Source organism: Falco naumanni, chromosome 4 (genome assembly GCF_017639655.2).
Source record: "Falco naumanni isolate bFalNau1 chromosome 4, bFalNau1.pat, whole genome shotgun sequence".
NCBI lineage: Eukaryota > Metazoa > Chordata > Aves > Falconiformes > Falconidae > Falco > Falco naumanni.
The window spans coordinates 16249527-16277413 of NC_054057.1; the positions used below are offsets into that span (position 1 = coordinate 16249527).

Sequence of the window (27887 nt, forward strand, 5' to 3'; positions counted from 1 at the left end):
GTCGGCAGTATATTGTCCCAGCAAACCAGATTCTCTAGAAACCCATTTCTATTGTCTAAGGTGATGGTGTAGCTGCCAGCACTAAGACATCAAAATACTCGAGGCTAAGTTTACACACACATGAGGAAGACATACACCAGTTACTCCAGCATTGTTGTATTTCATTTACTTTTAAAAAAAATTAAGTCACAACTTTCTCTTAATGAAAAGTGAACTGGAATTTGTGCCTGAACTCTTAGTCTAAACATACCAAAATAAGCACAGTGAAAGTCAACCTTAGACTGGAAACAACTGTAAACTAAGGTTTATATTGCCATACCAAAAGTTATTTATTCTAACAAATAAAAATACCAGTCAATAAGCATCATCATCTTCCTTCAAAGATCAAGAAGTTGTTCACAAAAGCCTGACTTCCACTACATTTTCTTTAGCTACTTAGCAGGAACATGAGCTAAAAAAATTCATCTAAGCAACTGCAGAAACCAAGCTAGAGGGATGAGACAGCCTTCACTTTCTCTTACAGATTTCTCATTCCTTTTCAATAAACAATAAGTAAGAAACATTGACCAGACAAGTCCACAACCAAACTAATCTGATAAAAATGTATTGTGGCAATTCAGTTACCTGAGAGAAACAGCTATCAGTATTGTAAAAAAACCATAAAAAATAACAAAAAAAAATATCTTTTAAAGTTCTCAAATGACATTACAATGACCCAAGTAAACATTGAAATATGTGATTCCAGTGCCTAGCTAGAGATCTAGGAACGCACAATTCTATATTAAAATTGATAAACATAAGCAGGAAAATACATGAAAAAATTAAAAGGCACTTTTAGCTGGCACGTTTTGCTATATACTACAGAAAACTGAGTCAGATACGTCACTATACTGAATCTTATAGTGGTCCAAGCAGTATAATGGTATACACTGTTAAGTACACACACTTGACCAAATAGTCAATTCACAATGCCAGCATAGTTAACATAGGAAGAAATCCAATTATTATTTTTAATGTAAACAGTAAAGTTTTTAGTAAAGACATTTCAATTTTAGACATTATTATATTTTTAACATCATGGCATGCAACACTGTTTAAAAGTTTTATGGCACCTCTGTACCACTAGGCAAGAAACAGTCACGATAAGACTTTGGAGACAATTTCTCAAGTCATCAAGCCTAATGCTGCACACAAAATTGCAAACATCCTCAGTAACTGCACACCTGGACAAACCAGATGTTTGTATATAAAAGGCAGCTTTATTCATATACCTGTAGCCCCTTGCACAAAGACCTGACCCTCAAGTTTTAAAAGGCACAGAAACCGAGGGGCATGCTAACTACAGCACTTAAAAATGAGACCTATTATTTACCCGATTTCAAGAGGTGTCTTTCAAAGGCAGCCAGACAACTGAAGTCCAAGTCCAGCACGAAATCAAGAGCTGTCCCTACCATCATTTCAACATGGTTGTTGTATTCAGGCTGATTAAAGAAATATTTAAACATCTAGGCTTTCCTTATGGATTCACTCTCATTCTTTGCATTGCAGAGAAACCACCTGCTGGAAACAGTCAGTTTTCTTTACCCCTTTTTAACACTTATTAAATAACCGAGCATCACTAACAGGTGAAGTGAAAAGCATTAGTAAACAGCTGTATGACCACATCATTATTTCTTTATTGAATTCTTACTCTTACTTGAACCAAAAGCATAAGATGTGTCGTAAAATGTGAATGCTACAGGTATCTGGAACAGAAGCCCAGATTGTTTTAGACTTCTGAAACTGGTTTTGTAAAAGCAAAGAAAACACAATCTTTGGTGTAGGCTCACACAGTGCTATCCAAGTATGATAAAATCAGCTGGAAATGAGAGAAAACCCATACTTCACTTCTGAACTAGAAGAGCCCAAGCTCAAGTGTTCACACTGGTCTTTCACTACACTTACATAGTCACCAGCTGCTTGGAAATTCATTGTAATTGGCACACAAGTGGTGGAAATTACAGTGTCCCCTCCTTTGCTCAGACATCAGCAGATTGCTTAGACATCTGTGCAACCTGGAGCTGCCCCAAGACGGTGACGTAGCCTATGCCTTCCAAGAGTCACCAACCAACACTCAGGAACAAATTATTGTCCAGTATTTCCTCCTCTCACAAAACGCTCTCCCCACTCTAATTGCCACAGTTTTAAGCTGGTAGTTAGGAATTAATTTTCCTGATGTCATTATAATAAAAAGCAGGAGTGTACCTTTGCCACCCGTTTCAGAACCAGAAGCGCATGCAGTCCTGGAGTGTCTCAAATGGCTTTGAGTTTGCTAGATGTTCAATCTAAAACTGAAAGCTATCAACAGCTGAAGTTTTAAAAAAAAATAATTAAAAACACACACACAAAACAAATCAACAGCAAAACATGTTTTTAAATAACACTCTTCAGTTTTTTTCCTAGACCCCTGTCCTTACACCTGTATTTCCACAGGAAACTGCTATACCTGGCATAAAATTACTCCTCTAAACCATCCTGTTCCTTATTTTCCAGCAAGGACTGGCTCCTATCTCCATTATTCTTTTCACTTGTATCTCCATTGTCCTCTGATTTCCCTGATTTCTGATGAGCAAACGTGTAAGTGTCCTGGTCTCTGTCCATCAGAGGTGGAGATTCCTCGGTGTTAGAAGAGCATTTAATGTCTTTTCGGAAGGAGAATGGAGGTGGAGAAGGTGGCAAGCTACCAATGGGTCCATCAAAAGGCCGGTACACATCAACTTCTGGAGTGACTGAGCCATTGGATTCCTTCAGCAAGTGCCCATAGACCATAGCATCATCAATAACCGCATAGACATGAGACTCATTGTTTTTCCTCCCTTTTGTGAATAAGCCTTGTTTTCCCGGCACCTGAGTATTCACGTTAGCATTATACACTCCCACCATGGGATTCTGGCTTTTCTTCCTCCTGTTACAGAGTTGAAATTGTTAACAGGTCAGAAAGAACACACGGCTGATGCATCTGAACTCAGTAACGACAGCTTCTGTGTACCCATCCCAGTCACCCAGTGTCAGGCAGTCTGCCCTGACTGAAGGCTTTACTTGCAATCTTAGGATAAATAACTCTTGAGTTTAGACATGTTTTTTTAAACAGAGCAGAAAGTAACTTCATGCTATTTGGTTACCTACTGCTGCTCTGCTAACCCTGAAGTTTCAAGATTAACTCCGATGGCCTCCCAAGCATGGGGGTCCTGGCTGTGCAGTGTACCGAGACACCCAACATCCACGCACATTAATAGGACCTAGAGGCCACTAGATCCTCACAAAACAACACTGAGCATTACTGAAGACAAGTAAGATAGCGAGTTCTCTATGAAAGTCAAATGAACTTTTCTTGGTTGCACCTTCTGCAGCAACTGTCCCCAAAATAGAAAGTCCAAAGGCTGAACTGAAGAGTTCTAAGACTGTATTTGTAAAGTCTCTCCTGTGTGGTAGTGTGCTCATAACTGTTCTAGCCTTCCTATTGCACAATTTTATTCAAACCCTACAGTTTTAGAACCCGATCACCCTGCCAGCATACATGTATCAGAAACCCCAAGCTATCGATGACTTCAGACTCTGCTTGCATGAGTAACACTATGCATGTTTGCTTAGCACAGCCTAGTTCTCTCCCCAAGGGCTTATCTCATAGAAAAATGCTCCCACTTGATGTGCAAACTTCAGAAGTTGCTGGAGGTTGTGCAGATGAAAGATAGCTCCTAGGTCATCTGGGTGAGTTTACAGCTTGTTTGAACAAAGTCTTGTCTAGAGTCAGAGGTGCAGCAGCCACATTCATTGTTATTTCATCTCATAAGAATTGCTGGTGAAGTCCAACCAACAGCTAACCAACAGTACAGCCAGAAGCCTGCGCTAAGGCCAAGGCAGGCAATGCCCTAGAGGTTGAAGTAGTGTGACTCCAGGAATGCTGCTCTACTCTTAAAGTCAGTCAATTTAGAGTAAAGCAGCATTCCTGGAGTCACACTGCTTCTACTATTGACTACCTCATGCTTCAAACTCTTGTTCAAGGTGTCCATACCAACACATGAAACAGAGGGCCCAGCAGCTTCCCCAAAACGCCTTCTTGAACTGCTAAGTTACACACACCAAATTATGAACTTACTTCTTCTTAACACAGCACACAGTCAGTCCAATAGCTGTGAGAACTCCAGCCCCAGCCACCACAGCAAGTATCACTCCTAGGTCTGCAAACAGACAAAGCACAAGGACGTTGAGCAAGAGAGAAAACATCCAGCTTTCTGCTAAAAGTTGTCTGGGTTTGAACCTCTTTAAAAGCTTCTAAGCATATCAGCTGCCTGCATGGCAGGAGTTTCCAAGCCACACTCACCACGAGGCAACACAAGCCATTTCCAAGAGATTGAAGGCCAAGCAATGACAAACTCCTGCTGCTAGCAGTGGAGTGCAACCAAGAAACACAACCAACCCACCCCACCTCCAAGGGTTCAATACAGCTCATGTGCGGCTGAACTTACCTGCAGCATCTCATATGCCTCTGGCTGAATAGGCAGGGAAGAGAAGAAAGTGTAGAAAGAGACAGAGAGGGATTCAACAGAGGAAGCGGTGACGTTTCACCAACTTCTCCTCAATACCATCCTTTCCTCTGAAATAAACAAGTTGTGTTGACCTGCATGTTTCTAGGAGTCATAAAATTGATTAGGAAAGTCCATGCATAAGCAAAGAAAAATGCTGCGTGTTTTAAAAGCATACATTACAAAAAAGAAAAAAAAGAGGAAAAAATAGAAATGTGTACTGTTTTAGTTCTAGCTCATGTAGCCAATACCTTGACAGACAGAAGTCTCCCAGAAGTGAAGAGGCAGTGCAAATTTGAAGCAAATTTACATAAGCAAAGCCCACCCCAAAATGTTTCCCCTCCCTGTTTTTGTTGTTGTTTTTTTTTTTTTTTCTTTTAAACTATGTTTCAGGGAGGTGAAGGACAACAAGAATGCAGATTTTGCCGTCAATAGTCAGAACGCTCTCCACTAAATCGTCAGATCTGCCCCAGAAATTATTTTTTTGTTTGTGTGAACACTGAGACTAACTGAACTACTACCTGGATGAGTAAGTTTGCATAATCAAATCCCAAGTCATTCACCAGGTTTGTGAACTTGGGAGGGAAAAACATCACTTGATCTTCTACATGCTGGCTATATTTTTTTCCAATTAAAAAAGCTAAATTAAATTTTAAAAAATAAAATCTAGTCTTCCTCCCCCAAAGTACTGCAATCCCATGTCAAAAAAAAAAAAAAAAAAGAAAAAAAAAACCCAACCAAAAAACCCCCTAAAATCCCACAAAAACCCTACCACCACATTAAAACCCCTCCTTCCTCCCCAGTTTCTAGAGGTACCCAGCTGTAACTCTCAGAGGTTTTTGAGGAACAAGTATTTCCAAAGGCAGGGCTCTCATAACCCCCCCACCCAAGGAGGGCCAGCACCCATGACTGTTCCTCCAAGGGAAAGCAAACCACCACAACCTCACAGGACTCACCTATCTGCTTGTCAGCAAAGGCTACCCAGAACTGCAAGGTCAGTTGCGTCTTATCCACAGGTTTACAGTTGGAGACGTTTACCCAGAAGTTGTGATACATATTTCGGGGCTGGGGCAGAAGCTCATCCTCACGGCGCACGGTCTCCTCTGCCCCCAGTGTTTCCTCCTTTATGTTGACATAGGCACGGCCTGTCTCACAGGTGACACCCATGCGGTCCCTGGAGAAGCCGAGGCGAGCAACTTGCTTATTGGGCACAATGACATACCAGGATATGGAGACATAAGGACGCAGACCATAAGGCCAGTTGGGAGTCTGCAAGTAAACTTTAGCTTTTGGATCTGGACTCACAGTGAAAGTGCACTCATCTGCAGTAAAGGAAAAGAATAAAGGAATGAAAACTTGGCTTTGATACTTCCTGGTTTGTTGTGGGGTTTTTTTTGTTGGTTCCCCCCCGCCAAGCTTGCTCTTTCAGCATGAAAAATTATCTGGTCTTTCTTCTCCATAACAAAAAAGCATCTACTATACTTGTGACCAGCAAATTTCTACAGTCAATTGCATCTCAGTATCAGCAATACAACTCACCTGTTGTCCCCTCCCACATCAATAATTGTCACAATTAGCACAGATATATCTGCAGAATTTCCCACAGCCAACTATGCACCACCTGGAGTACAAAGTTCCTTCCTTCTTCCAGGAATAAACCATGACCCTGATTCAGACAAAGATTGCTCCCAGCAGTGGCTCTGGGACTAGACTCTAAAAAATTGAACTCTTATTTCTATTTATCCGCAAGCGCTCTAATAAGCAGATTGAGACATCCAACACCGTACAACAATATAGTATGTTTTACCTTTAATATGTGGCACAAAAGACATTTTCAGATCCTGATGGTTTGACTCATTAAGGAATCCTTTACCAAATGTTTTTAAGGCTATGGTAATATTATTTCTCATCTGAATCTTTTTAATGGATCCACCAGGACAGAACACACCAACATTCAACTCCATCTCTGGGGTGGCACTAACAATGCTGTAACTGTAGCTCGTGTTGCACCTCTGCTCTGGGACGTGTTGCTGAAGTTTCAAGGACGGAGACGTAATTTCTGTGTTGATCAAATCAGGAGCCAAGAGCTTCCAAATAAACTTATGCAGGCGAATTGGCAATTGGGTAATAGCCTTGGGCACCGAAAGGGAATAGATCTTCCTCTGACACCACCGAAAATCGAAGCAGCCTGCAATCACAGAAACAAGTCCGGATTTTCCTGTGTACCGGAGTACACGCACACACAGTACTGTCAGTTTTGTGTTACAGACCCAGATAAGCATCTACCTGAGAAAATATCCTCTCTTAGTAACCACATGTAACCAAACATATATCATTTGTATTTAAAGAGCTTTCCTTAAAAGGGTGCAGGACACCAAAGAAACCAACAGATACAAACATAATAAAAATCCCTCACTCAGCATATTGCTTTTGCTATATCACTTGCTGACTGGGACACTGTTGCAGGCTAGTCAAGGTCCAGATACATATTTTAAAACTGTTTCTCTACTGTTAGTTGAAAGCATTTGGGAAAATCCTACACCAAGTGTATATGCAAGTGGCACATGATACACTCCTGATGGCAACCTTGGTCCTGCATTTTCATGGGCAGATTTAAGGCTCTCCTGCTCCATTTCCATATTTTGCAGTTTACAGTGAGAAGATTCTTATGTGCCTCATAGGAACAGCTACGGGGTTCAACAAGGCCATCTCCAGATTCATTGTACCCATCTCTCAGCAGGCCAACACCTGGTTTCCACCCACACTCTATTTAAACTCCAAGCGAGAAAGAAGGTTTGGCTGACTCCTGGGGAAAAGCATGCAAAAGCATTCCCTAGGAAACAACATTAAACCACTTTTGTCATACTTATGCCTTTTTCAGCTGTGATCCTCAGACGGGACAAGTCCTTGCAGAGAAAGGAGATCTTGTAGACAGCACCAGACACTAAAGTCAAGACACGGTCACAGGTGCGAGGATCTTTACAGATCAAGCACATCGATTCAGACATGAGCGGGATGTGGGTGGGCCACCCTTCGAAGTGTATCGTTACAGTCATATTCCACTCCTTGCTCAGGTCGACCAAATGGGTGACATCTGCAACAAAAACCATCCCAGAACAATTACTAGCAAGCAGCATGGTGTGAGGCAAAACTTACTGTGTCTCTTCTCATCCCATTAGATGAGCAGCCACATCAGCTATTTCTGTGTCAGGTAAAACATTATGTACTTCTTTCCATCAGTATAATATGAACTCAGGCAGTATATCACATCACTCCTAATTTACAGGGTTGAGCTCTTCCATACACAAACTCCATTTCCCTACCATTTTCCAGCTGTAACAGGATAACACATATGCTAGCTCCTTTTAAACAGGTTAGGCTACAATGTAAGGAGCTCAGCCAACTATGTTAGATTTGTTTTCTCCAAGAAGTTTCTGGTATTTCTTTTAAAGTCAGTTCTACTGATCACACAACAGTTGATCAGAAAAAGCATCGACAGCAGGTTGAGCATGGCAAATCTCGCCCTCTGCTAAAGCACTGGTGAGACATCTGCAAATGCTGGGTCAAGTTTTGGGCTCCCCAGTACAAGACAGACCCCGATGTATTGGGGTAAGGCCAGCAAGAAGCCACAGAGACACTTCTAATGGGATGAGAGCATCTCTAATAGGAGAAAGGAACAAGTGAGCTGGGTGGCATAGGGGGATGTATGCACGTGTGTGTAAATTATATGTGCCAGACTCTTCTTGATGATGCCCAGTGACAGGGCGAGAGGCACAAACGGAAATACAGAAAATCTTTCTTAAACATTAACAACAACAAAGCAAGGTTGGTCAACAATGGAACAGACTACCCAGAGGCCTTTGGAGATACTCAAAACCCAGTGGACATGGTCCTGGGCAACCTGTGCTAGCTGACCCTGCTGGAGCAAGTGGCTGGACTTATGATCTCCAGTGGTTCCTACCAACCACAGCCATTTCTGTGAGTTTGATAGCCTAGATGACCGACAGAAACATCTACTCCAGTCTAACTGAACAATCACAACCCCTTATGAGACCTACTTCCATGAGTCTCCAGGCATGCTCCATAAAAGCAACTCCTACACAATATGTAAAACCCAGACATACATAAGGGGAAAGAGTTATGATTTATTGCCGGGTTTCGCCGATGAACTGGCTTCAAGGCCCTGTCTTCCATCACATACTGTTTGGCAGTGACAGCACGCTGGAACAATGGAGGTAAGAAGGGATGACAAACACCTCCCACATAAGCTAATGGCAGGTGCAAATACTTGGAACAGCTGCAAGGGGGAAGGATAAGGAAAGAGGAAAAAATCCAAAATTATGCACTACAGCCTAGTTCAAAGATTAACTATCATGTGGAAAGATAGATTTGGATCAACACAGCATCCTAATGCTGTTAACAAGGCACATGTCTCTGATGTCAAAGCAAGCAAACTGATCTGGCAGAAAATGTGCCTGTCCATGGCAGAGGGGTTGGAACTAGATGATCTTTAAGCCTCTTCCTACCCAAACCATTCTGTGATTCTACTATTCTATAAAGGACAGATTTTTAAAAAAATATACATACACACATACACTGTTATTACTCTTCATTTTCTGGTTTTAGCTGTGGATCTCAAAGTCATAAACAAAAGGTGAATAAAACAGCTTTCTCCAGTGTGGGAAATCAGACACATAAAAAGGCAAGAGGTCAGATGGAAATCTCCATCATCGCCACAATCAAGCACAGAACCTAGGATTCGTACTGCAAGGTTAGCCATTCTTCAGAATGTTTTTTCTTGGAGCAGCTAAACATAGAGAGGGTTAGATCAAGAAGTTATTTCAAGTGGGAAGAGCTGTATTTCCCCCTTATTTAATGATAAGCAACACAGACAGCTGTGGAATACCCACGTTTGGGAAGCTTTGAGAATATGCAAATACCAATAAAATTTTAGTAAGAGCCATGTTTAATTTGCACACTGCAGATGGCTTTTTTTTTTTTTTTAATTTAAATAAAAGTTTCAATACCATCCTGAGGGCTGAATTTGAATCTTTGATGAACTTATATGTATAAGATCACTCATGAAATCCTAATAAAATCCCTAGAGAAACCACTGTTGTCTCTCAAATCCAAGTGGTTCTTTACTTGCATTTCATTCAATAAATGACAACCTGGTTTTTGTACTTTTTTTTTTTGTGATTATCATCTCATTTACTGGCCATGAATACATTAAAAGCCTTTTTTGCTTTCTAAAGTAGAAGAGAGATGAAGCTGGTGAGTTGAATACAATGTTATCACTCTGTCTGGCTTCCAAGATACAACACAATAAATGTAAGCAAACATGATTTTGTTAACAATTTCAGGAGGATTTGCTGTTCCTGATTGGAGACAGGCTAGACAGACAAAGAAGTGAGGATTAAAGTGGTGAGATGCTACACACTGTTCCTGGATACGTGACTTCATGGTACAGGGCATTCAAACTTTATTCTCTCTAAAATTACTTAGAAAGCCTCTGTAGCTCCTGATGCAGTGGTAGTCCAGAGTGTGGACTTTCCTCCAACTGCTCCTCTGCAGTGAGGGCACCTTGATTATTAATCTCCACCATGAACTGAGGTCACGGCTTAGAAGCCAGAGGATAAATCACTAACTTCATAGCTCATCACCTAACCAGGCCTTTTATTTGTTTTTAGATAAATGCTCTAGTATTACAAGTCATTGTATTAACCCAGTCTGGACCCTGGGCAATGAAACAGTAAAAGAGTAATTTCCTTAGTGTAGCAACAAGCAGCAAGAAACCTAAAGAACATCCAAACATGTAGGGAATATTATTAGTGGAGTATCTTACTGACAACTACTTATCTAGTGTGACTTCTTCACACTAGATTGTGCTCAGACTTCTCTAGGAAGCAAAAAAAAAAAACCTCAGAGGAAGAAAGAAAGGAAGGAAAGATGCATATTGATGCCATTAGTAGTATGGAAACAATTTTACGTATCTCATTTCACCAGTTCATGCCATGGATCTTGCCACCTACCACGACAGCTGGTTTTACCTTGCTAAATGTGACTGCTTATGTAGAGAGCAGAAACCTAGGCTCACATTTTAATAATCGTAGTGTCCCAATAAGCTTGGATTAAATTCCTGTACTGGAGAGCAGGCAGCAACATGTGACAATTCCAGTCAAGCAGTTATGGTCCTTGTCCAATAGCTGGACTGGGCCCCCAGAGGGAACACAGTGACAAGGAAAAGCAAGCTGGTGCTTAGCTTTGTTTATATAATGTGCAAGACCTGATATGGCAGTTGTTAAAGGAATTTTTCAATTACACGACGCAGGTACTGGAAAAGGAAAGGAATCACCGTTTACAAGCTACAGTGTAAAATCTGCAATGGAGTTTTAAACTCCACCCCAAATTTTAAGTTTCAGCATCACTGCTCACCTTGCCGTAATGGTGGCTGGTGGTACCCAGGGCAGTAAAACAGGCCTCAGCATTGTCTGGCAACCCACCTCCTTAAACTAAAGTTCAAGGAACATCACAAAACCCTCAGTATTTTCCCTGTGGTGCTCAGCCCAGATGTTCATAAGAAAAAGCAATGGAAGGGGAAGGCAGGTACTTACTCTCATCAACCTGTGGGTGCTGAACGACAACTTGGAAGAGCAAGCGGAGGATGCCTGGGTTCTGGGCATCCTGATCACAGCCCTGCAGGGACAGATTGAAGCTGCCAGCGATATTGGCGGGCTGGCTGTCACTCAGTTTGAACACCTCTGGGTTGCTGAGGGAGCCAGGGATGTAGTACTCCACCCTCTCTTCTTTCCTTTCACAGTTTGAGAGGCTGTAGTTGTGGAAAAATACGCTTGCTCTCATGTTGGAAGGAATCACAAACTGCCACGTCATGAGCTCATCTTCTGGAAAGCCCAGTGGGTAGTTTGGGGACATCAGGGTGACTGAAGACTCCCCCTTCAAAATGGATTCAATAATGCACAACCCTAAAACAGGAGTGGAAAAAAAAATACAAAAGACATTCCAATTAATGAAGGCACACTGGCATATCTAGCACCCCAGCAGCTGAGTATTTTCATTTTGTCAGTGAGGCCATCCACTTCAGCTACAGGTGAGGTATTACAAACTGTCTGTTTAAAACATATACTCAAGCTGATGCTTTTTTCTTCAATTACAGATAAGGTAAGGGACATATTAATGCAGCATTTTCAATTTAGTGGGTTCACATTTCAAGTATGTGGACAGACAAGCCTTTATCGTTTGGAAGTGAAAGATCCTAGTTCTTGCTCCTGGTTTTGCAAGAGCAAACATGCACCTGACAACTACTTCTGCTTCCCTGGGTTTTGGGAAACAAAAGATGTGAGCTTTTATACCAGCAAGGAGCTCTGCCCCAGCCCCCCCCAGATCTAACAAAAGCATGCCAGCAAAGAGCCTCAAATATGCATGATAAAGCACAAATGCAAACCATGGAGGCCATGTAAGACACTTTATGTTTGGATGACGCTTTGACAGCATGAAGCTGGGTACACAGAGATTATGGTCCTGCTCTAGGACTCCAGCGATGATATGCAACTGCAAGGAGTGCCAGGAGTTAAAAACTTGTATTCTAGAAACTTGAACCTGGAGCAGGTTCCTTTTATAACTGACAGCAATAACTGCAGAATTAAAGTATAGAGCAAGAGCATCTCCCATAAAAGGTTTGTAATGATATCACAAAGTAACCCACTGATTGCTATATAATATTCCAGGTATTTTAAGATGATTACACAACATTTTATGTTACAGGTTGAAACAGCTGTATTTAAGCAGTATTTAAGCCTTTCAGGCACTACTTCACCTTTTCCCATCTTCCTCTCATGAAAAAGAGGGACTAATTTGAGGCTCCAGAAGTTAAGGAAGCTTTATTTTAAAATAAAAAAACCCAACTACACACTGCAACCAGCAAATAACTCTCTTGGCTCATTCTAATTACGCTATCTAGTCTCACCTAGCCAAAACCACAAAAACAACAGAGCAGGTATTTTTAAGTTTTAGGCAATTTAAAGAGATTGAAAATAAGTATTGTGCACCAAAACCAGCAATGCAGCAGTTTTCATAATTATTAACCAAACTAAGATATTTTGACCCCAGAAGAGCACCAGCTACCAAACTAAAAACCATGCAACAACAGCTTTTAGAAAGATGAAGTGGAAGTGAGTTAGGGATAGCAGCACCACAACTAGGAGGTTACCTGACAAGAAAGGTTTAAATAATTCTGCTGCAATCTGCACGAATTGATTACAGGTGAGGAAACACTACTCCATACTTACGTTTTATGGAAGCCCTGTTAGCTATGTTGAAGCCTGAGGTGGTGAGAGGCGAGTTCCACGGGAGGTGCAGAGACATGACAACTCCTCCCAGCAGCTTGACGCGAGACACTGACCCATTCCTGCAGAAGGTGCCAATGTTGACCTTCGCTGTATCAATACAGCTGTTGATGTTGTAGCTAACAAAATCTGGGCACGTCTCTCCTGGTTCAATCTGTCTTAGCCATGGGGTAGAAAATTTCAGTTCAAGTCCAGCCTTTGTACTTGCCTTCACATCCCAGGTGAAAGTCCTGTTAAGACGAGGTAGCCCCAGTGGGTACAGATGAACATCTCCAAATGGACATGGGCCTGACACACAGTCTAAATGCAGAGACAGAACAGCCATGACACATTCTGGCAAGCATTCAAGTAAACGAGGAATTTGACACTTTCCCCTTCATTGCTATTTTCACCATTTTTAGGTTGCACTTCTCGTCTACAAGCATTAAAAGACACTCCTATAACACGGTCACATGCTGTCTCTAAACAGGACTCCTAAACCATAGACGGGATAAACCTGCTTTCATCAGGCTGATTAACAAAATTGATTGTCTCTACCCGCCTTGTTTGTTGAAGAATTCAGAAGGTATTTAGTGAACAGGGTAGAGCGCTGAAGGGGCAAAAGGGAGAAATGCAATGTTAGGGGAGCTGGATATCATGGATCTAGAGAACCAACTTTATCCCATCTCATTTGCAGAACTCCTGGCAAGTCATTAATCTTTAAATTTTCCACTCCTTGCCATGAACTGTATCTTCATTTCCCTGGTGCCTTGATGAACAATCTGGGCCCCAGATTTTGCAGAAGTGATGAATGACAACAACTGCTGCTGCACACCTCTGGGGAGAACTTAGAAAAGGATTCTCTGACAAATCTAAACTACTGGCATTTCTAGCTGGACATTAAAAATGAGCACACTTTAATCTACATCTAGGCTTCAACTTAAAAGAAGAAATATCACAAGGGCATCTTACAAATATATAATGAAATATTGCATGAATCAAATTAATAAAATGCCAAAATGCAAAGAGAATTGTCCTTGAACACCACTCCATGAAGATGTTACCGAAGACTGAATAGCCTATTAAGTTTGGGATCTTGTTGAGAAGTAGTTCACACCATTAACATTAACATACACCAGGGATAACATTCAAAGCAGATGAAGCTTTAGTTACACTTGCAAATTTTCTTCTGAACTTCAGCATTTACTGAACTTCAGTACTGTTCATTAAATATAAGGAACCACATGCATGCTTTCAATGCTTCTGTTGCTCTTATAGACACAATCAAGCTGATCAACGAATAATGTGGGTCATATAGCATTATTAGTGCTCAGAGACTTTTGAAAGGAAAAAACAGATTCTCTGATGCATTTATAAACTGCAGGAAAAGGGAAGGCAGAAAGGAATATGATGCAACAATTATTTAACTGTTTCCAAAACAGCCTAGTTAACGTTAATTCTGCCAGCCATAATACAGACCACTTCAACTTACATAGTTTCAGTAATTCAAGGTTTCCTCTTACCCAAGGTTACAGGGGATACCTTAGTATAGTAACTGGAAAAGACAGCACATGGTTTTATCAGAGGAAAATTACCACTGGGAGAAAAATTAAAACCCTTTATCTTACCAATATTTTTCTGAATTTCCATGATGAAATACTTCTCTGGAGTACTACAAGTGAAGGTAAAAGTCGTGCTCTCCCCAGGCTTTATCCAGAGTTCAGATCTGGTGACATTTTTAACATTAATTTGACAGCTTGGTGAAATACCGTGTCTCAGTTTAATCATAACTGTGACATTGTCTGCTGCATGAAGAGAGATCATAAAGGAAGCTAAGAAAGAAAACAAACAAACAAACAAAAAAAAGAGGTGTTTTGTTACTAGCACACACTAGTATCACCAGGCTCTCCACACATCCCCACAGATGCCACATTGTCAGAAGAAATATTTGCATCCACATTCTCAGAAGTCTCTTGGTTCTTCCAGTACAGCACAGACGACACAGAAATCCACTTGCTGCATGTGCCCAGAGGCAGGCATACATGGAATTTGTGTAGGACCAGTTCTGCTCCAGTTTACCTTCACCACTGTTATTTATTTCACAATTTTAAAGTAGCTCAGCTATTCCATTCAAGTTTTTGTTGCCCTGATTTTGGTTTGCAGTCTGTTATGCCCACCATACAGCTTGCTTCATTTCTGAAGGCACTCATGAAGTCACAATAATTCAGGTTTATGCAGCTGCCACACAATCAAGTAAGCCTCAACTTTAATTGCAGGCGATGGTAACATGACCCTCTGGGTATGCCTCAACAATTACTGAGACCAGAGGCGGCATTCTGGGGATACTAAAAGCACATACCAACACTTGTACGTGTGGTCACGGACTTTTCCCACGTTTTATAACTCATCCTCTGAAGGTACAGGACATCCATGCAATGCCTCTCAGCAGCACAGAAGGCACCTGTGGCCTAGGACAGACCCTGTGTGCTCGGATACCTCCTCTCCACCCCGATATGGCCATCATTGGCTTTTGGGGAACACATAAAAAGCTCAGCAACCTTCACAGATTTCAACCCATCCTCAAGCACTATTGAACACAAGAGCAGCTCTCAGAAGAAATGCTGGAGCCACAGAATAAACTGCTTGTTGAATAATCTTACTTCATGGGCAGCAGTTTATCAACAAATGGACCAAACCCGACTGTCTTCTAAAAAGATACACAAAAATGTAAGACACCAAGAAGCACTGACTGGACATTCAAGATGACTAGAAAAGTTATTAGCATTAATTTGATGCTTAGCAAAGATTAAGCCCAGCTCTGACCGAAGAGAGTAAAGTCTGCATTGAAGTCAACCATATGCCAGCCCCAGGTGAAAATCTAAGGAGAGGTCAGCTGGTAGGTTTTCTGCTATTTGTTTTTACTACTCTGCCTTCCTTATTTCAGTGTATGGAAGACACAATCACAGTGTCTACGGCACTTGTGCTTTTAATGTTTACCGGGGTGGGTGTGGGTGGAAACGTATATAAAAAAATGCAAGAGATCTAGAAATAAGGGTACCCCAAGATATGTTCAAAAAGGTCTCTTCCTTCACTGGGACATCATGCAGAGCTGCATGACAAAGCTCTGCCCGTACACCAGGTTGCTCATTAACCCAATAAAGAGAGGTTTACCCTAGCAAACCCAACAGTGCAGCACCCCAGGAGAGCCCGTGCCGCCATTCCCATTGCCAGGCAGCACACCAGGAAGGCATAGGAAAACATCTGGCTCAGAAACGCACATCTGCAAGGCGCCCCAGGCTCCGCCCAACTGCACAGCATCCCTTGAGCACCTGGACAGCCAGCCTGGCCCGGGCCAGCGACTGCTGCAATGGTGTAAGTACACTGGCCCAAGCCCAGAGACCCAGGGGCTCATCTGCTAAGGGTTGTGGGGAGCAGGGCCGAGCACACCGTGGGAACCCTTCATCAGCAGAGCCCTCTCATGGCAGATGAGTACACCAGAGACCCTCAGACCACCTACCCACCCAACTCACAGCTTCAGCCACCCCAGCTACAGAGAGAAGCGTATTGCATTAATGACTCCACTTCCCTGTCCTATTTTTAAACCCCCCTGTTCAAATCTCCAGATTTTTACAGCAATCTCATTGTCTTGCAAGGCCTGACTTTCATTGCAATGTTTTGCAAAAGCCCTGGGCACCGAGCAGTCAGCACTGGCTATCGTCCTTCCCAGCCTCTGGGAACGCTGCAACTCCAGGTTCGCCAACACTAGACATCTAAAAATCTCACTTCTAAGGGGAGTAGGGCATAGAGTACTCAGAGATACCCCATCATGATTTTATTTGAGTTTTGTTGTTGCCTTTTTCCAGCCTTTCTGCCTTTTCCACACAATCTTGAGAGTCAAAAGATTTAGCAAGCCCTTGAAACTGCCTTATCTATTTGCCTCCAGGATCAAAAGCTTTAGAAGAAAACCTCACACCATGAGGCTGGCCAAATTTCTGCACATACTTGTACCAACAAGTCATCAACCCTCAGACACCATTAGTGAGAACCTGATCACTGAGTAAGTTTCTACATCTTTTAAGTGACAGGACAGTCCTCTGACCCGAGAACATACACTGAATTCCCATGCCTCTTCCAATGGCTGGCACTACCCGACGTCTGCGTTCCTGCCTTAGAAACGCTTTTGCAAAGGTTTTCAATCTGGGTTTTCCCCATGAAGAAAACAGAAACAACAAAACAACCCAACAACCAACCAACCATCCAGGCTAGGAAACTGGCTTCTGCGATGACCTTCCAAGCACGCAGGGGACAATTGCAGGGACAAAGTGCGCAGGGTGGGGAAAAGTAAAGCAAAGTCAGCAACCAGGATTGCTCCTCCTCCCTCTTTGGGAGGAAGCAGTTTTCAGACGAGAAAGTGAAACAAGCACTTCCAGCCCAGCCCAGAGTTTTGTTTTCCATAGCACTGGACACTTTTGGGGTTCTTTGGAGGTTTTTAGTTATCATGCTTAGCACACAAAATACCCTTTGACCGTGATGGTCATCATTTCTGTGATGTTTATGCCACCCAGATATGAAGCGTTAATAGCATAATACCAATAAATAACAACTATGGACAAAAGAGACTTCTTTCTTGCATATGGTAATTGTCATACTCATCTACAGTTTCTACGTTTTACTAAGAAGTCTGTTCCTCACTTTCTGGTCGAACAGTTATCACGGTTTCTTTTCAGGACAGCACAGCCATACAACCAGCCTGGCAGGATGGAGAAATGCACCTGGGCCACAAACAGCCAACGCTTCTGCACCAAATGGTCACACACAGCTCTAAGATCATTTTTAGTCACGATGATTAAGTTTAAGCATAACCTTAAGCACATGACTAGCTTTAAAACAAAACCGATACATGCCCTGAGCTGAAACCAAGGAATAAAATATTTCTACAATTTGAATGGTGTTTTGAAGTAAGCAAAGATTTCCTACAAGGGTCAAAACAAAGCATCATCTTCCCCAGCCCTTGAGAAGACCTGACTTCTGCACAGGTTTTTTTTGCACACATACACCCTTCTTCCAGACTTCATGACCACGTAGCCATTCATCAGATCTCCCTGCAAGATCAAATCCTTGTTAGTTCAGTATCACTTTCCAGCATGGACATGGCCCATGCCTCAGCTTTCCAAAACACGACCTGCCCAAAATCGCAGAAGTGCTGTAATGATCAACATACCAACTATCAACAACGTCCTAGCAGGCAACAAGGATGCAGATCTTTACTCGACTAGGCCCAGCAAAACTGTCTGCTAGAAACCCACACAAATACAGACACACCAAGCTAAATTAATGCATAACCAAACAGCTTGCTAAGATGATACTCCACAGATAATAACTTTGGCCAGAAATAAGAACATAGTCCTGTAATGTCAACAGCAGCCAGCTGGTAGGGATGTGCTAAGCTACATTAGACTACCAAATCTCATTTTCATAGGAAAAATAGAAAAAAAGAATGGTGCAGAAAGTATACCCAGTGATCCCCAAACCACTAAAAAAACCCCAACCCTAAATGCCTAAACCCCCTAAACTATAGCCCCACACATGCAGCGCAATACAGACTACTTTAAAAGCACCTTTATTGCAGAGCTTTTATAAACATGAATCTCTTCATGACTCACACTAGATGTCTTTGTCTATGATTCCCACTGCATGCCTTTTTATTAGGACTACCAGTAACTGTACATGTTTCTTGTAAAGAATGATTTTCCACGCCTCGTTAACGCCGCACAGGAATGACACACAGGATATCCAAACCAACGAGAGGAAGCATTGCCAAGCTGGATTTGGTCTCTGTCTACACAAAAATGAAATCGCTGGACTAGAAGTTGTCAGAGATAAAGCCTGAAGTCCTGAGCTGGTTCACAGGCTGACGCAGACATCTGATCTGACCTCAAATTTTTTTCCTCTAAGCAATCACAGTTTTGCAGCCTCCCTTGGCTATTTCTTCAACTGCCCTAATCTCAATCTGCATCTTCCCTGCTGCAACTGGATTTCACTACTGCTCATTCTCATCTAAGGCTGCGCCTTCAGAATAGTTGTCTCATCACAGCATCCCTTTACCACTAGAATAAAGCTTCTCTCTATGCGAATACACCTTGGCTAGCTTTTTCTCAACAGTATGACTTTTCCAAACTTTTCATAAATTTTATTGCTCAGAGGTCTCCAACTTGAGTTAGAAACAAACTGCATAGTGTCAGATTACTCCATAGAATTTAGCCTAAATTTATCCACTGTGGTTGCATCTGACACTAATCTAGAATTTTTTAGTATGTCTATATAAATGTCAAAAGGATATTTTTCCTGTACAAGAGGGGGGTGCGATGTAGAAGACAGCTAGAGAGTAGTAGAGCCAGTGACATTCACCAAGAGCATATGTACATACATGGAAGGAAAAGACTTGGCAGGACAGAAATTTTTATGGCTACGTACAGTGCCTTGCTAAACAAAGCGGGAGTTAGACCAGAGTCCAGATAGCTTTGGCTAGAGGACTGCATTTTATTGCAGCAATTTATCCATAAGGATCTATGGATTGTTGTATGTGACTTTGCTGGATGGATTAAAACAATCAAAAAACCTCCAGAAAAACAAGAAACCAAAGCCCACGAAAGTCACCATCACCACCACCAAAAAATCTCAGATGTTAATTTATCCCAAAATAATATACAATAGCTGTTGGTTTGCTCACTGCAGTTAAATCATGGGCTCATTCCACACAGCCATTTTTAACAAAAACCAGTTGGATGGTGCTGACTCAGACACTATTCATGAGCCAGTGGCAGCTGGAGGCGATGAGCTGCTGCAGAAGGCGAGTAGCAGCAATGCTCACTCCGGATATGAAATACCTGGATCCAAACCCCTGTTCTGCCTGAGGGGGATCTGAACCCACACAACCAACACACCTCTCCAAAGAACAGGCTTGTCCACCGCAGCAGTTTGTGCCACTGCCCTGGGACAGGGATAGCACTGCTGGACTGTTTGTCTTTACGGCTCAGTAGGCTCTCCTGAAAAGCTCACTGCTTCTTCTGAGCCCCTGCAGGGATGCTGGCCCACAGGCATGCTCGTAGCCTGCTGAGGTTTTTCCACGACACAGTCTACTGCAAAGGTCACGGCAAGGCGGTGGGAGCAAGGGGTACGACTCAATAACACAGTAACCTGGCCATAAGCCGAATGATTTCAGTTTCAAGCCATACCAACTCATCGCCCTGATCTAACAGACAGCCTTGGTGCAGAAGGCAGTAGCATTGGCAGGACACGTTCAGAGGAATCCATCCAAAGCCTCCTTCACCTAGCAAGTGGACCTCAAGGCTGTCTCCTGCGTGATGGGGATCACAGGTTCCAGCTCACACATCCTGAGCTAACACCTCAATGGCTCAACTAAGAGATGCGCCAACAGCTGCACCTCATCATCCATTGCCACATCACCTCCAACACAATTCACTGCACAGTTGCATCAAGTTTGGCAACAACAGGTCAAAAAACATTTAAAAGTCTCCCTGCTTTGCCAATTACAATGTTTTGTACCTGCCTTATTGAATTTTTCTTTGTCAACTCAAGTTCCACTCCACAGTTTAACTACAGCACTCAATTGCCCAAGCATCATCCACTCCGCCAGTTCCACCCTCAGTGCCCATCCAGGTAATTGCCTTCACATTCTTCAAGCCCTCAGCAAGCTTAGTCAGGGACCCATACACCACTTCTACTCTTCTCACCTACTAAATGGCACTGTGAGCAGCAGAGATCATGAGCACAATCACAAATTACAACGCTGCTTGCTGCAAGCTGCTGAAATCCTTTTCATAAAGCAAACAGGTTTTCTGTTTACATTTAAAATATAAACTAACTACTCTCCACATTGCTCCATAATCCCCTTATGTTTCAACTAGTCTTTCAATGCCATGCTTGCTTGGGATATGACGTTCATGTTTTGTGAAAGGATTGCATTCAGAGTATCACCCAGAAAATTAAAGCTTAAAACCTGCAAAGCTTGTAAACACTTACAGATAGATGCTGCCAATGACTATTATGCCAGGGTAACCATCCACAGCTCAGGGGAGGGCACCTGTGGAAGAGTATCCATTCCTCAGCCACCACAGTACAACTCCCAAATCTTCACTGATTGTTTAAACTAGTATCTAAGATGGGGACGCAAAGCAGGCAAGATGTTGCACATCCCATTCTCCTCATCCACATCATCAGGAAGGGTGGATGCTTCTGGGGTAGTGATGTTACAAGCCATCCCAAGCACAACTCACCAGAGAAGGTCTGTCAGTACCCCATGCCAACAAGGTTGCTCACTCAAGGCTTGTTAATTCATTAATTTGTAATTCCTAACAGGAATAACCAAGCTGAAGTACCTTCAGCTTAAAAAAAAAAAAAAAGTAGTAATAATAAATTTCAGTACTTCTATCTTTTTCTCTAGAACCTTTTTGGAAAACAATTAAGACAATGTGTAAAAGAAATTTTGAAAAGAAGCTTTTTTCACCAAAAGTGGGGGGGGAAACCACTTTGGGATTTGGCAAGCTTAGCTTTAATTACAGAAAGGAGAATGTTGACTCTGAGCTGCCTTTTCTTTATTATTATTTTACAGAAATTAAGTTTTGTTCCTTCTGTAGAAGTGAGATGCAGAGCTCAGAGAACACTGTCTGCAAGCTGACCACCAGCTCGCATGCAACATACAGAATGTACAACACATAGGTCTGCACATGTTGACAAGAAAACGTTGCACTGCCACAAGGAACACTAAGGCACCACACAAGTCGCTGGAGGAGCCTCCCTTGATCACAGGGGTGTTTACTTGCACAGTTTATCCCTACCTTGATGTAAGCCAGTGAGAGGACAGCATCTCAGAGCATGTCTGAGCAGCTCTTTGGTCTTGGCTCTGGTGAATGAAGGTGGAAAAAGCGCATTTCACAATCAAGGGTTCCTCCCATGCCAAACATTCTGTTGTCAACTCGTCTCTCACTTCTAAGAAACTCGAGATCATCCCTTTTCACCTCCACAGTTTGCAGTCTCCGTACACTAATCTCTCAGCTCCACCAAAGCCAGGGCCAACTGCAAAATGCCAGCATGATCACACCTTTCCAAATGAGTTTGCTCTGACAGTGAGTAAAAATGCTCACTTTGTTCCCCAAGAAATCAAAAGGCACAGCTCGAAGCAGGCTGTCCCATGGCACCCCTGAGGATGGCTGTCGAAAGCGTTCAATGGAACAGGCAAGGGTGAGACTTTTCCCCCCATTACACGGGACAGGTTGAAAAACCCACCAAAAAAAAAAAGTCCCAGTTTTCCCCCAGTGCTGGCAGCCTGGGCACTTAGAAGCAGACTAGACCTTACTAACACACACAAAATGCACATCCACTAGACATTATGGCATGATTCTTCAGCTGGCTCTTCCTGAAGTCTTCCAGGAGGTCCCATCAATACTACCTACACTAGGCTAACCTAGGCTAGGCAGGTTCAGCTACAGGCAGCAAACCCTCGCCTCTGTCACCAGCTAATACAGAAACACAAGATTTTGCTCTGACATAACAGCCAGCAGTCAACAGTTTTACTAAGCACAGCACAACCCACGCCACATCCTTTCCTTCATGCCCTGGTGGCACAAGCAGATGTTGAACAAGGCAAATCTGTCACACCTCCATCAGGTCAGAGTTTTTGAGTTGAGGGATGGTGACCAGGCTTTATTAGCTGAATCCTATCAAGAGAGCACCAAAAGTCACCAGGTGCTCTACAGGAACTGGTTCATGGTTTGGCTCCAACAAATCAACCTGTGCTGCAGTGGGTGTGTTGTCCACCCCAGAGCTGAGGTTTGACATGGGTACCTGAGCAGCATCCGCAAGATAGCTAATGTCCCAGAAACTTTGGGAGTGCTTTGTTAAGGTAACATATTTAGTCTTTCCACCAGCTGGGCAAAGGTTTATAAATTATAGAAGTTATTAAAAGATGTAGAATTGTAAAAAGATTTTAAAAGACACTTAAGAAAATCAAAGGAAGAGGATACAGGTTTACCCAAAAAGAGCCCTGTTAGATCAAAACTGGTGTTCAAGGCCCATTTTCCCCATATCCTCCAGCCTAACACATGCTTTGCTGCAGCTGAGCCTTTTTAGGAGCTCTCACATGGAAACCAAGGCCAGAAAGCATCCACAGGGAAAGCTCAAAGGAGCACCCAGAAGACAGCAGGAGAACCTCGCTGCAGTAAGAAACAGTGGAACAGCAGTGAGCAACACCCAGCTTCCCTACTGCACAGCCCCAGCAACAACCACAACACAAAGAGGTACCACCGCGGGGAACATCCACTGCTCTCAGGTTGCATTCGTCTATCACTGCCCAGGACCCAAAGAAGATCATGTTTTGCCATCAGCAATTACAAAAAGCAAATTAAAATCTAATCAATACAGAGAAACTGCTGAAGAAGGGAAAGAGTTAATCAGCTATTATTGTACACTAATTTGCAAGCACACCCTGTCCCTGTCACCCGTAGCTGTAGCAGTCAACACAGGTAAAGCCAAAAGCATCTTGACTTTGCTCCCAGCATGCTGTTTCTAACGTGAAATATTTCTGGAATGAACTAAGTGCAAAGTTGGTCAGCCTCTACCTAAGACTAAGGTTTTGGCAGATGGGGATTCCAGCTTATTAAACACATACACATGTATAAGTATCAATTAAGCTGGATGATAAGGGCTATACTAATAAACCAAGCCCCAGCAATACTTGTGAAAATAATGCTGCTATGTATTTCAAGAAGTCAAAACCTATTTTCAGTAGGTTTTTTTCAAAGCTCCTTTCTATTTCTATTTTTTCTATTTCTGTTTCTCAAAGCTCTTTTCTATTTCAACATCATCTATACATAAGATTAATTCATTTAAGTAATTAACAAGCCTGAACACAACTGACCCAAAGGATACCTGATATCAGGCAGGTGAAAGGTTCTTCCCTTACTTCATAAAGCAAGCCCTGATTTCAGTCTAGAGAATCCTGTTACAGTGTAGCAAGACAATGCACACAAGTCAGAATAAAAATGAGAGTAGGGCAATTTTCTAGCTAACGAGTAATTTCCTCTGTGCCATAGGTCCATGGGTAGTACGCTGAACACAAGCTTCAGCAACCCCCAACCCTTCCACCCTATTTCTCCCCTCACCAGTCCTTTCAGCCCACGCCTTAAGCCAATGCTAAAAAATAATCCCTTTCAGCCTGCTCTCCCTTAATTATTTTTTTCGCTGATAAGCCACCACAGCTCATCAAACGACAACCCCAGACACAAAAGACTCTTGCCAGCTCCCTAAGGAGCCAGGCTCAGGAGCTGGTCCATTGTACCACGTTTCTTCTATCCTGGGCCACTTCTAAGTAAAAATTAAGTACTCTGGACTGATAATGGCACAACGCAAGGAAAAAAAAAAAAAAAAAAAAAGTACAACCAACTATTCAGGCACAATAGTTGTGGTCTTAAAAGGAGAGGTCTCGATGGAGCGAGCAAAGAGTAATTCAGAATGGAAATAATCCAGCTTCCACTGACTTCCAGAGCAGCATAAACAGGCCAGTTATTTATATTGTCAGAACAGCAGAAAGACCCTGCTAACAGCTTGGGGTTTTTTTACTTTATTAAGAGAAGTAGCTTTACATGTCAAGACTGATGCATGATTCAAATCAGTCAGTTGCCAAGAAAAAGTTAACTGGAGGGTAGAGCAAGAAACAACACGGCATTATCTGCAAATTCACTTCTTGTAACGACATTTTAAAGACAAAGCCCAAAATACATATGCAGATTTTATCACATAAGGGTACTTTAAATCTGAAATATTTGTTTACATTTCATAGACATCATAAAAGTCTGATTAGCTGCATTATTAGTGCTTCAAAGAAACATGTTTTAGTTGGAAAAGACATTTTCAAAGGTCAGATACGCAGTACTATGTTCATGCTCCCACACCTATGCAAAACTATCGAACCAAATACTTTTCTGTCGTTTTCCACCTTTAAGTTAACCATTGTGACACTTGATAATTTACCTTATGTATAAAGTTGCATCTGAAAAAAAACACAAGCTCCTCTGAAGACAGTGTGACCAGCCACGCCTGATCTACACATTCCTACAAGACAGTAAGAACACCACCATAACAGTGTACCTGCTGGGAAAGGGTGGGGAGAGAAAGCAAGAGAAGGAAGCACTTCATCAACGATGACAAGCGACAGATTTAGAGACAGGCACACCAAAGTTTGTAGCCTTCCCACCAGAGCGTCACCCGTCCCTGAGAAGAGGCACACGTGCCTCATACCCACCTTGCGCGTGGTTCTGCATGCCCAGCCTAAACCTGGCCTCGCTGAGGGGGAGACAGCTGCAACTTGCAGCCAAAATGCAGCAGCAGCAGTGCGAGCAGCAACGTCAGCACCAGGGCAAGGGAACTCCCAAAAAATAACCGACTGCATTGGGGTGCTGGGGAGAGAAATCGACCTGAACTATTCTGAGCTTTCAGGACAAACTTTTGCTCAGGGAAACGTTACAGTTTCAGTTGTGCAATAACAAAAGCAGCTCCCACTGGGATGAAGGACATACCAGGTATACAAGATCTGCCAGCAAACTCGGGAAGGCACCATTCCCTCCTCCCGTCCCACTTACCCCATCACAACCTTCAGCCTGCCAACCAGTGCCACTAACGCAGCTGAGACTGAGCCACCTCTTGAGGGGGGGACAGAGCTGGGGGCCCACAAAGAAGCAGAAGGCACTGAGTTAGTGAGTTTGACAGGATGACTGAGGACCTGGACACAGGAGCAGTGGTGCTTGTGCAGGACAAGCAGACAGAAGCATGCAGTTGGAAAGGAAGGGACTGGAAGAGGTAGGAAGAGAGACTACCATCAGTGGCACCAAACAACTGGGTCTACCAGTGGTATTTTGGGCAACTTCACCATTACTAACTTAGTTTTACAGAGTAACCACAAAGCTCGCTCTCTCCAGTTCCTCTAGATTAAGCTAAGCAAGCCCCAGACCATGCAAACATCTTGTTTGCAGGGAAGGTTTGCACAGGACAAGTGAGACGTTCCTCATCAGACTCACCATCATCCTTCCACTTCCTGCATCTTCCCATCTGATTTGGTTTTGTCATCTTCCCGACAGGAGCTGTTACAAGCCCACGCAAAGGAGACTTGCTCGGCTCTCCAGGGATACCACCTGCACCCACAGCCACCACACAGCTGCTGTCCTGCTCACTGCTACACCCAAGCAACTACTGGTGTGGGCCCAACTTTGCATAAAGAGGGTATAAAGTATTTTTTAAATGCCAATGTGAATGCACAGTTTGTTTGGATGTTTTAAGCAAGAAGCAAGAGATATTTTTAAAGAAGATGCAGGAGCAGATGATGACAATAAGAAAAAAACAAAGACAGTGGCTCAGAAAGAACTCTACTGTGCCTTAAAAGAAGCCCAAGAAATTTAACATAAGGCATCAAGAAGACTGGAGGGTTAAAGGGGATTTTGATAACACAGTTTGACCAGAGGGTGAGGAATAATGTGTGAATAGGCTGCTGCATCTCTCAACGAAGGTCTAGACCTACGTATGCAAAAAGATGCAACTGAAGATTTTTTTAATTCGCTACTTCAACAATACAAGACTTATTGAAAGTCTAGCTCCTCTCCTAGCACTGATCCATCTAAGCTTTTAAAAGTTTGAGTTTTTTGAAAACACCACACAATTAACCACAGTGTAACATTATTTCTTTCCTTTGAAGAGGCTTATAGAGGCAAATAGCTGTTATTCATTCACTCAGAGGCAATACATGAAATACAAATATTTTATGTAAGACTACGCAGCTTGAAACTTAAATCTCAGTGCTATCCAATTTCACAGTCAACATTTAGGTTTTATTGTTTATAATAATAGCCCTAAGCCACAGATCTGCACAACCAGTACAGTTAAAGGTAACAGAGCTACATTAAAAAGGCATTAATTTCATATCAGAGTCTTTAGGTTATTCACAGTCACTGCAAATAACTCAGCAGTTACTTTCTAGAGAAGAAGACATACTTTAAGAGTCTTTAACAGGACCAATAGCTACACAATGGACTGTTTAGATTTGAGGATGAGCATTTTTTGCAATCAAGCAGCTTTGGAAATTGAGGAAAATCCCACAGACTGTCTCTGTGTTCATAACTGGCATTCTCTTGGGGTCACAGACAGGATTTAAGGAAATTATTCGTGGGTTATACACATGGGATTGCATCAAGCGTCCAGGAATTTCAAGACACAGAGCTCCCACCTGCTCCGGCTCCGAAGTTACCTGCACAACCAGCTCTCCAGTAAGCCAGAACGTAAAGGTCAAATCATTTGCCCTGCTAGCACTTATTTCACGAAGAAAGAGGGATGTTCCAACGAGAGGTGCTGAGACGCGGTGCCCCCACGCCCTCTGCCCGCGGGGCCCGAGCAGCGCGGCCCGGCAAGGCCGCCCCCCACCCCGAGGGCCCCGCCACCGACGCCCCCCGCCCCGAGGGCCCCGCCACCGACGCCCTGAGCCCTCGCCCCGGGCCGACGCGGACCCCCGCACCCGCAATGCCCGGGCTCGCCCCCCCGCCGGCACTGGAGAAAGGCGGCCGGTCACGCTCCCCGCGGGGGGCTGCGGCTGCCGCGAAGCACCGGCACCGCCGAACGTTAGAGGTGCGGTCCTAGCCCGCTCCCCCACACACACTCTCGGTACCCGATGCCGCCCCGGCAGCCGCAGCGCACGGAGACGAGCGCGGAGCCACCCGCCTCCCGCCGGGCGGGCCCCGGCCCGGGCAGCCCCGCCGCGCTGAGGGGAGCCGGCCCGGCCCGGCCCTACCTTCCCGCCGCAGCAGCTGCGCCGAGGCGGCCAGCAGCACGGCCAGCAGCGCGGCCAGCGCCCGGCCCGCCGCCATCTCCCTGCATGGGCCCGGCGCCGAGGCGGGCGCGGGTCCCCTCCGGCGCCGCCGCCGCT

At 43.4% G+C, this 27887-nt stretch overlaps 1 protein-coding gene across 1 annotated transcript; it reads right to left on the bottom strand.

Annotated features, from left to right (window-relative positions):
• Positions 1 to 27887, bottom strand: CDCP1 (CUB domain containing protein 1). The gene is made up of 9 exons (XM_040593382.1): positions 27753 to 27887; positions 14533 to 14736; positions 12869 to 13225; positions 11177 to 11545; positions 7429 to 7656; positions 6370 to 6750; positions 5519 to 5884; positions 4136 to 4217; positions 1 to 2944 (listed from the first exon to the last, which is right to left on the bottom strand). The coding sequence occupies exons 1-9, from the start codon at positions 27826 to 27828 to the stop codon at positions 2497 to 2499; spliced, it is 2511 nt and encodes an 836-aa protein (XP_040449316.1). The 5' UTR covers positions 27829 to 27887; the 3' UTR covers positions 1 to 2496.

Bases quoted from the DNA above. Each gene is read 5' to 3' on its own strand.
- CDCP1 (XM_040593382.1), bottom strand. From the start codon at position 27,828: ATGGCGGCGGGCCGGGCGCTGGCCGCGCTGCTGGCCGTGCTGCTGGCC. The intron at 14,737-27,752 runs GTAGGGCCGGGC...TTTCTTTCTTAG, and splicing joins GCAGCTGCTGCGGCGGGAAG to CTTCCTTTATGATCTCTCTT. The intron at 5,885-6,369 runs GTAAAACATACT...CCTTTACTGCAG, and splicing joins TTTTGTGCCACATATTAAAG to ATGAGTGCACTTTCACTGTG.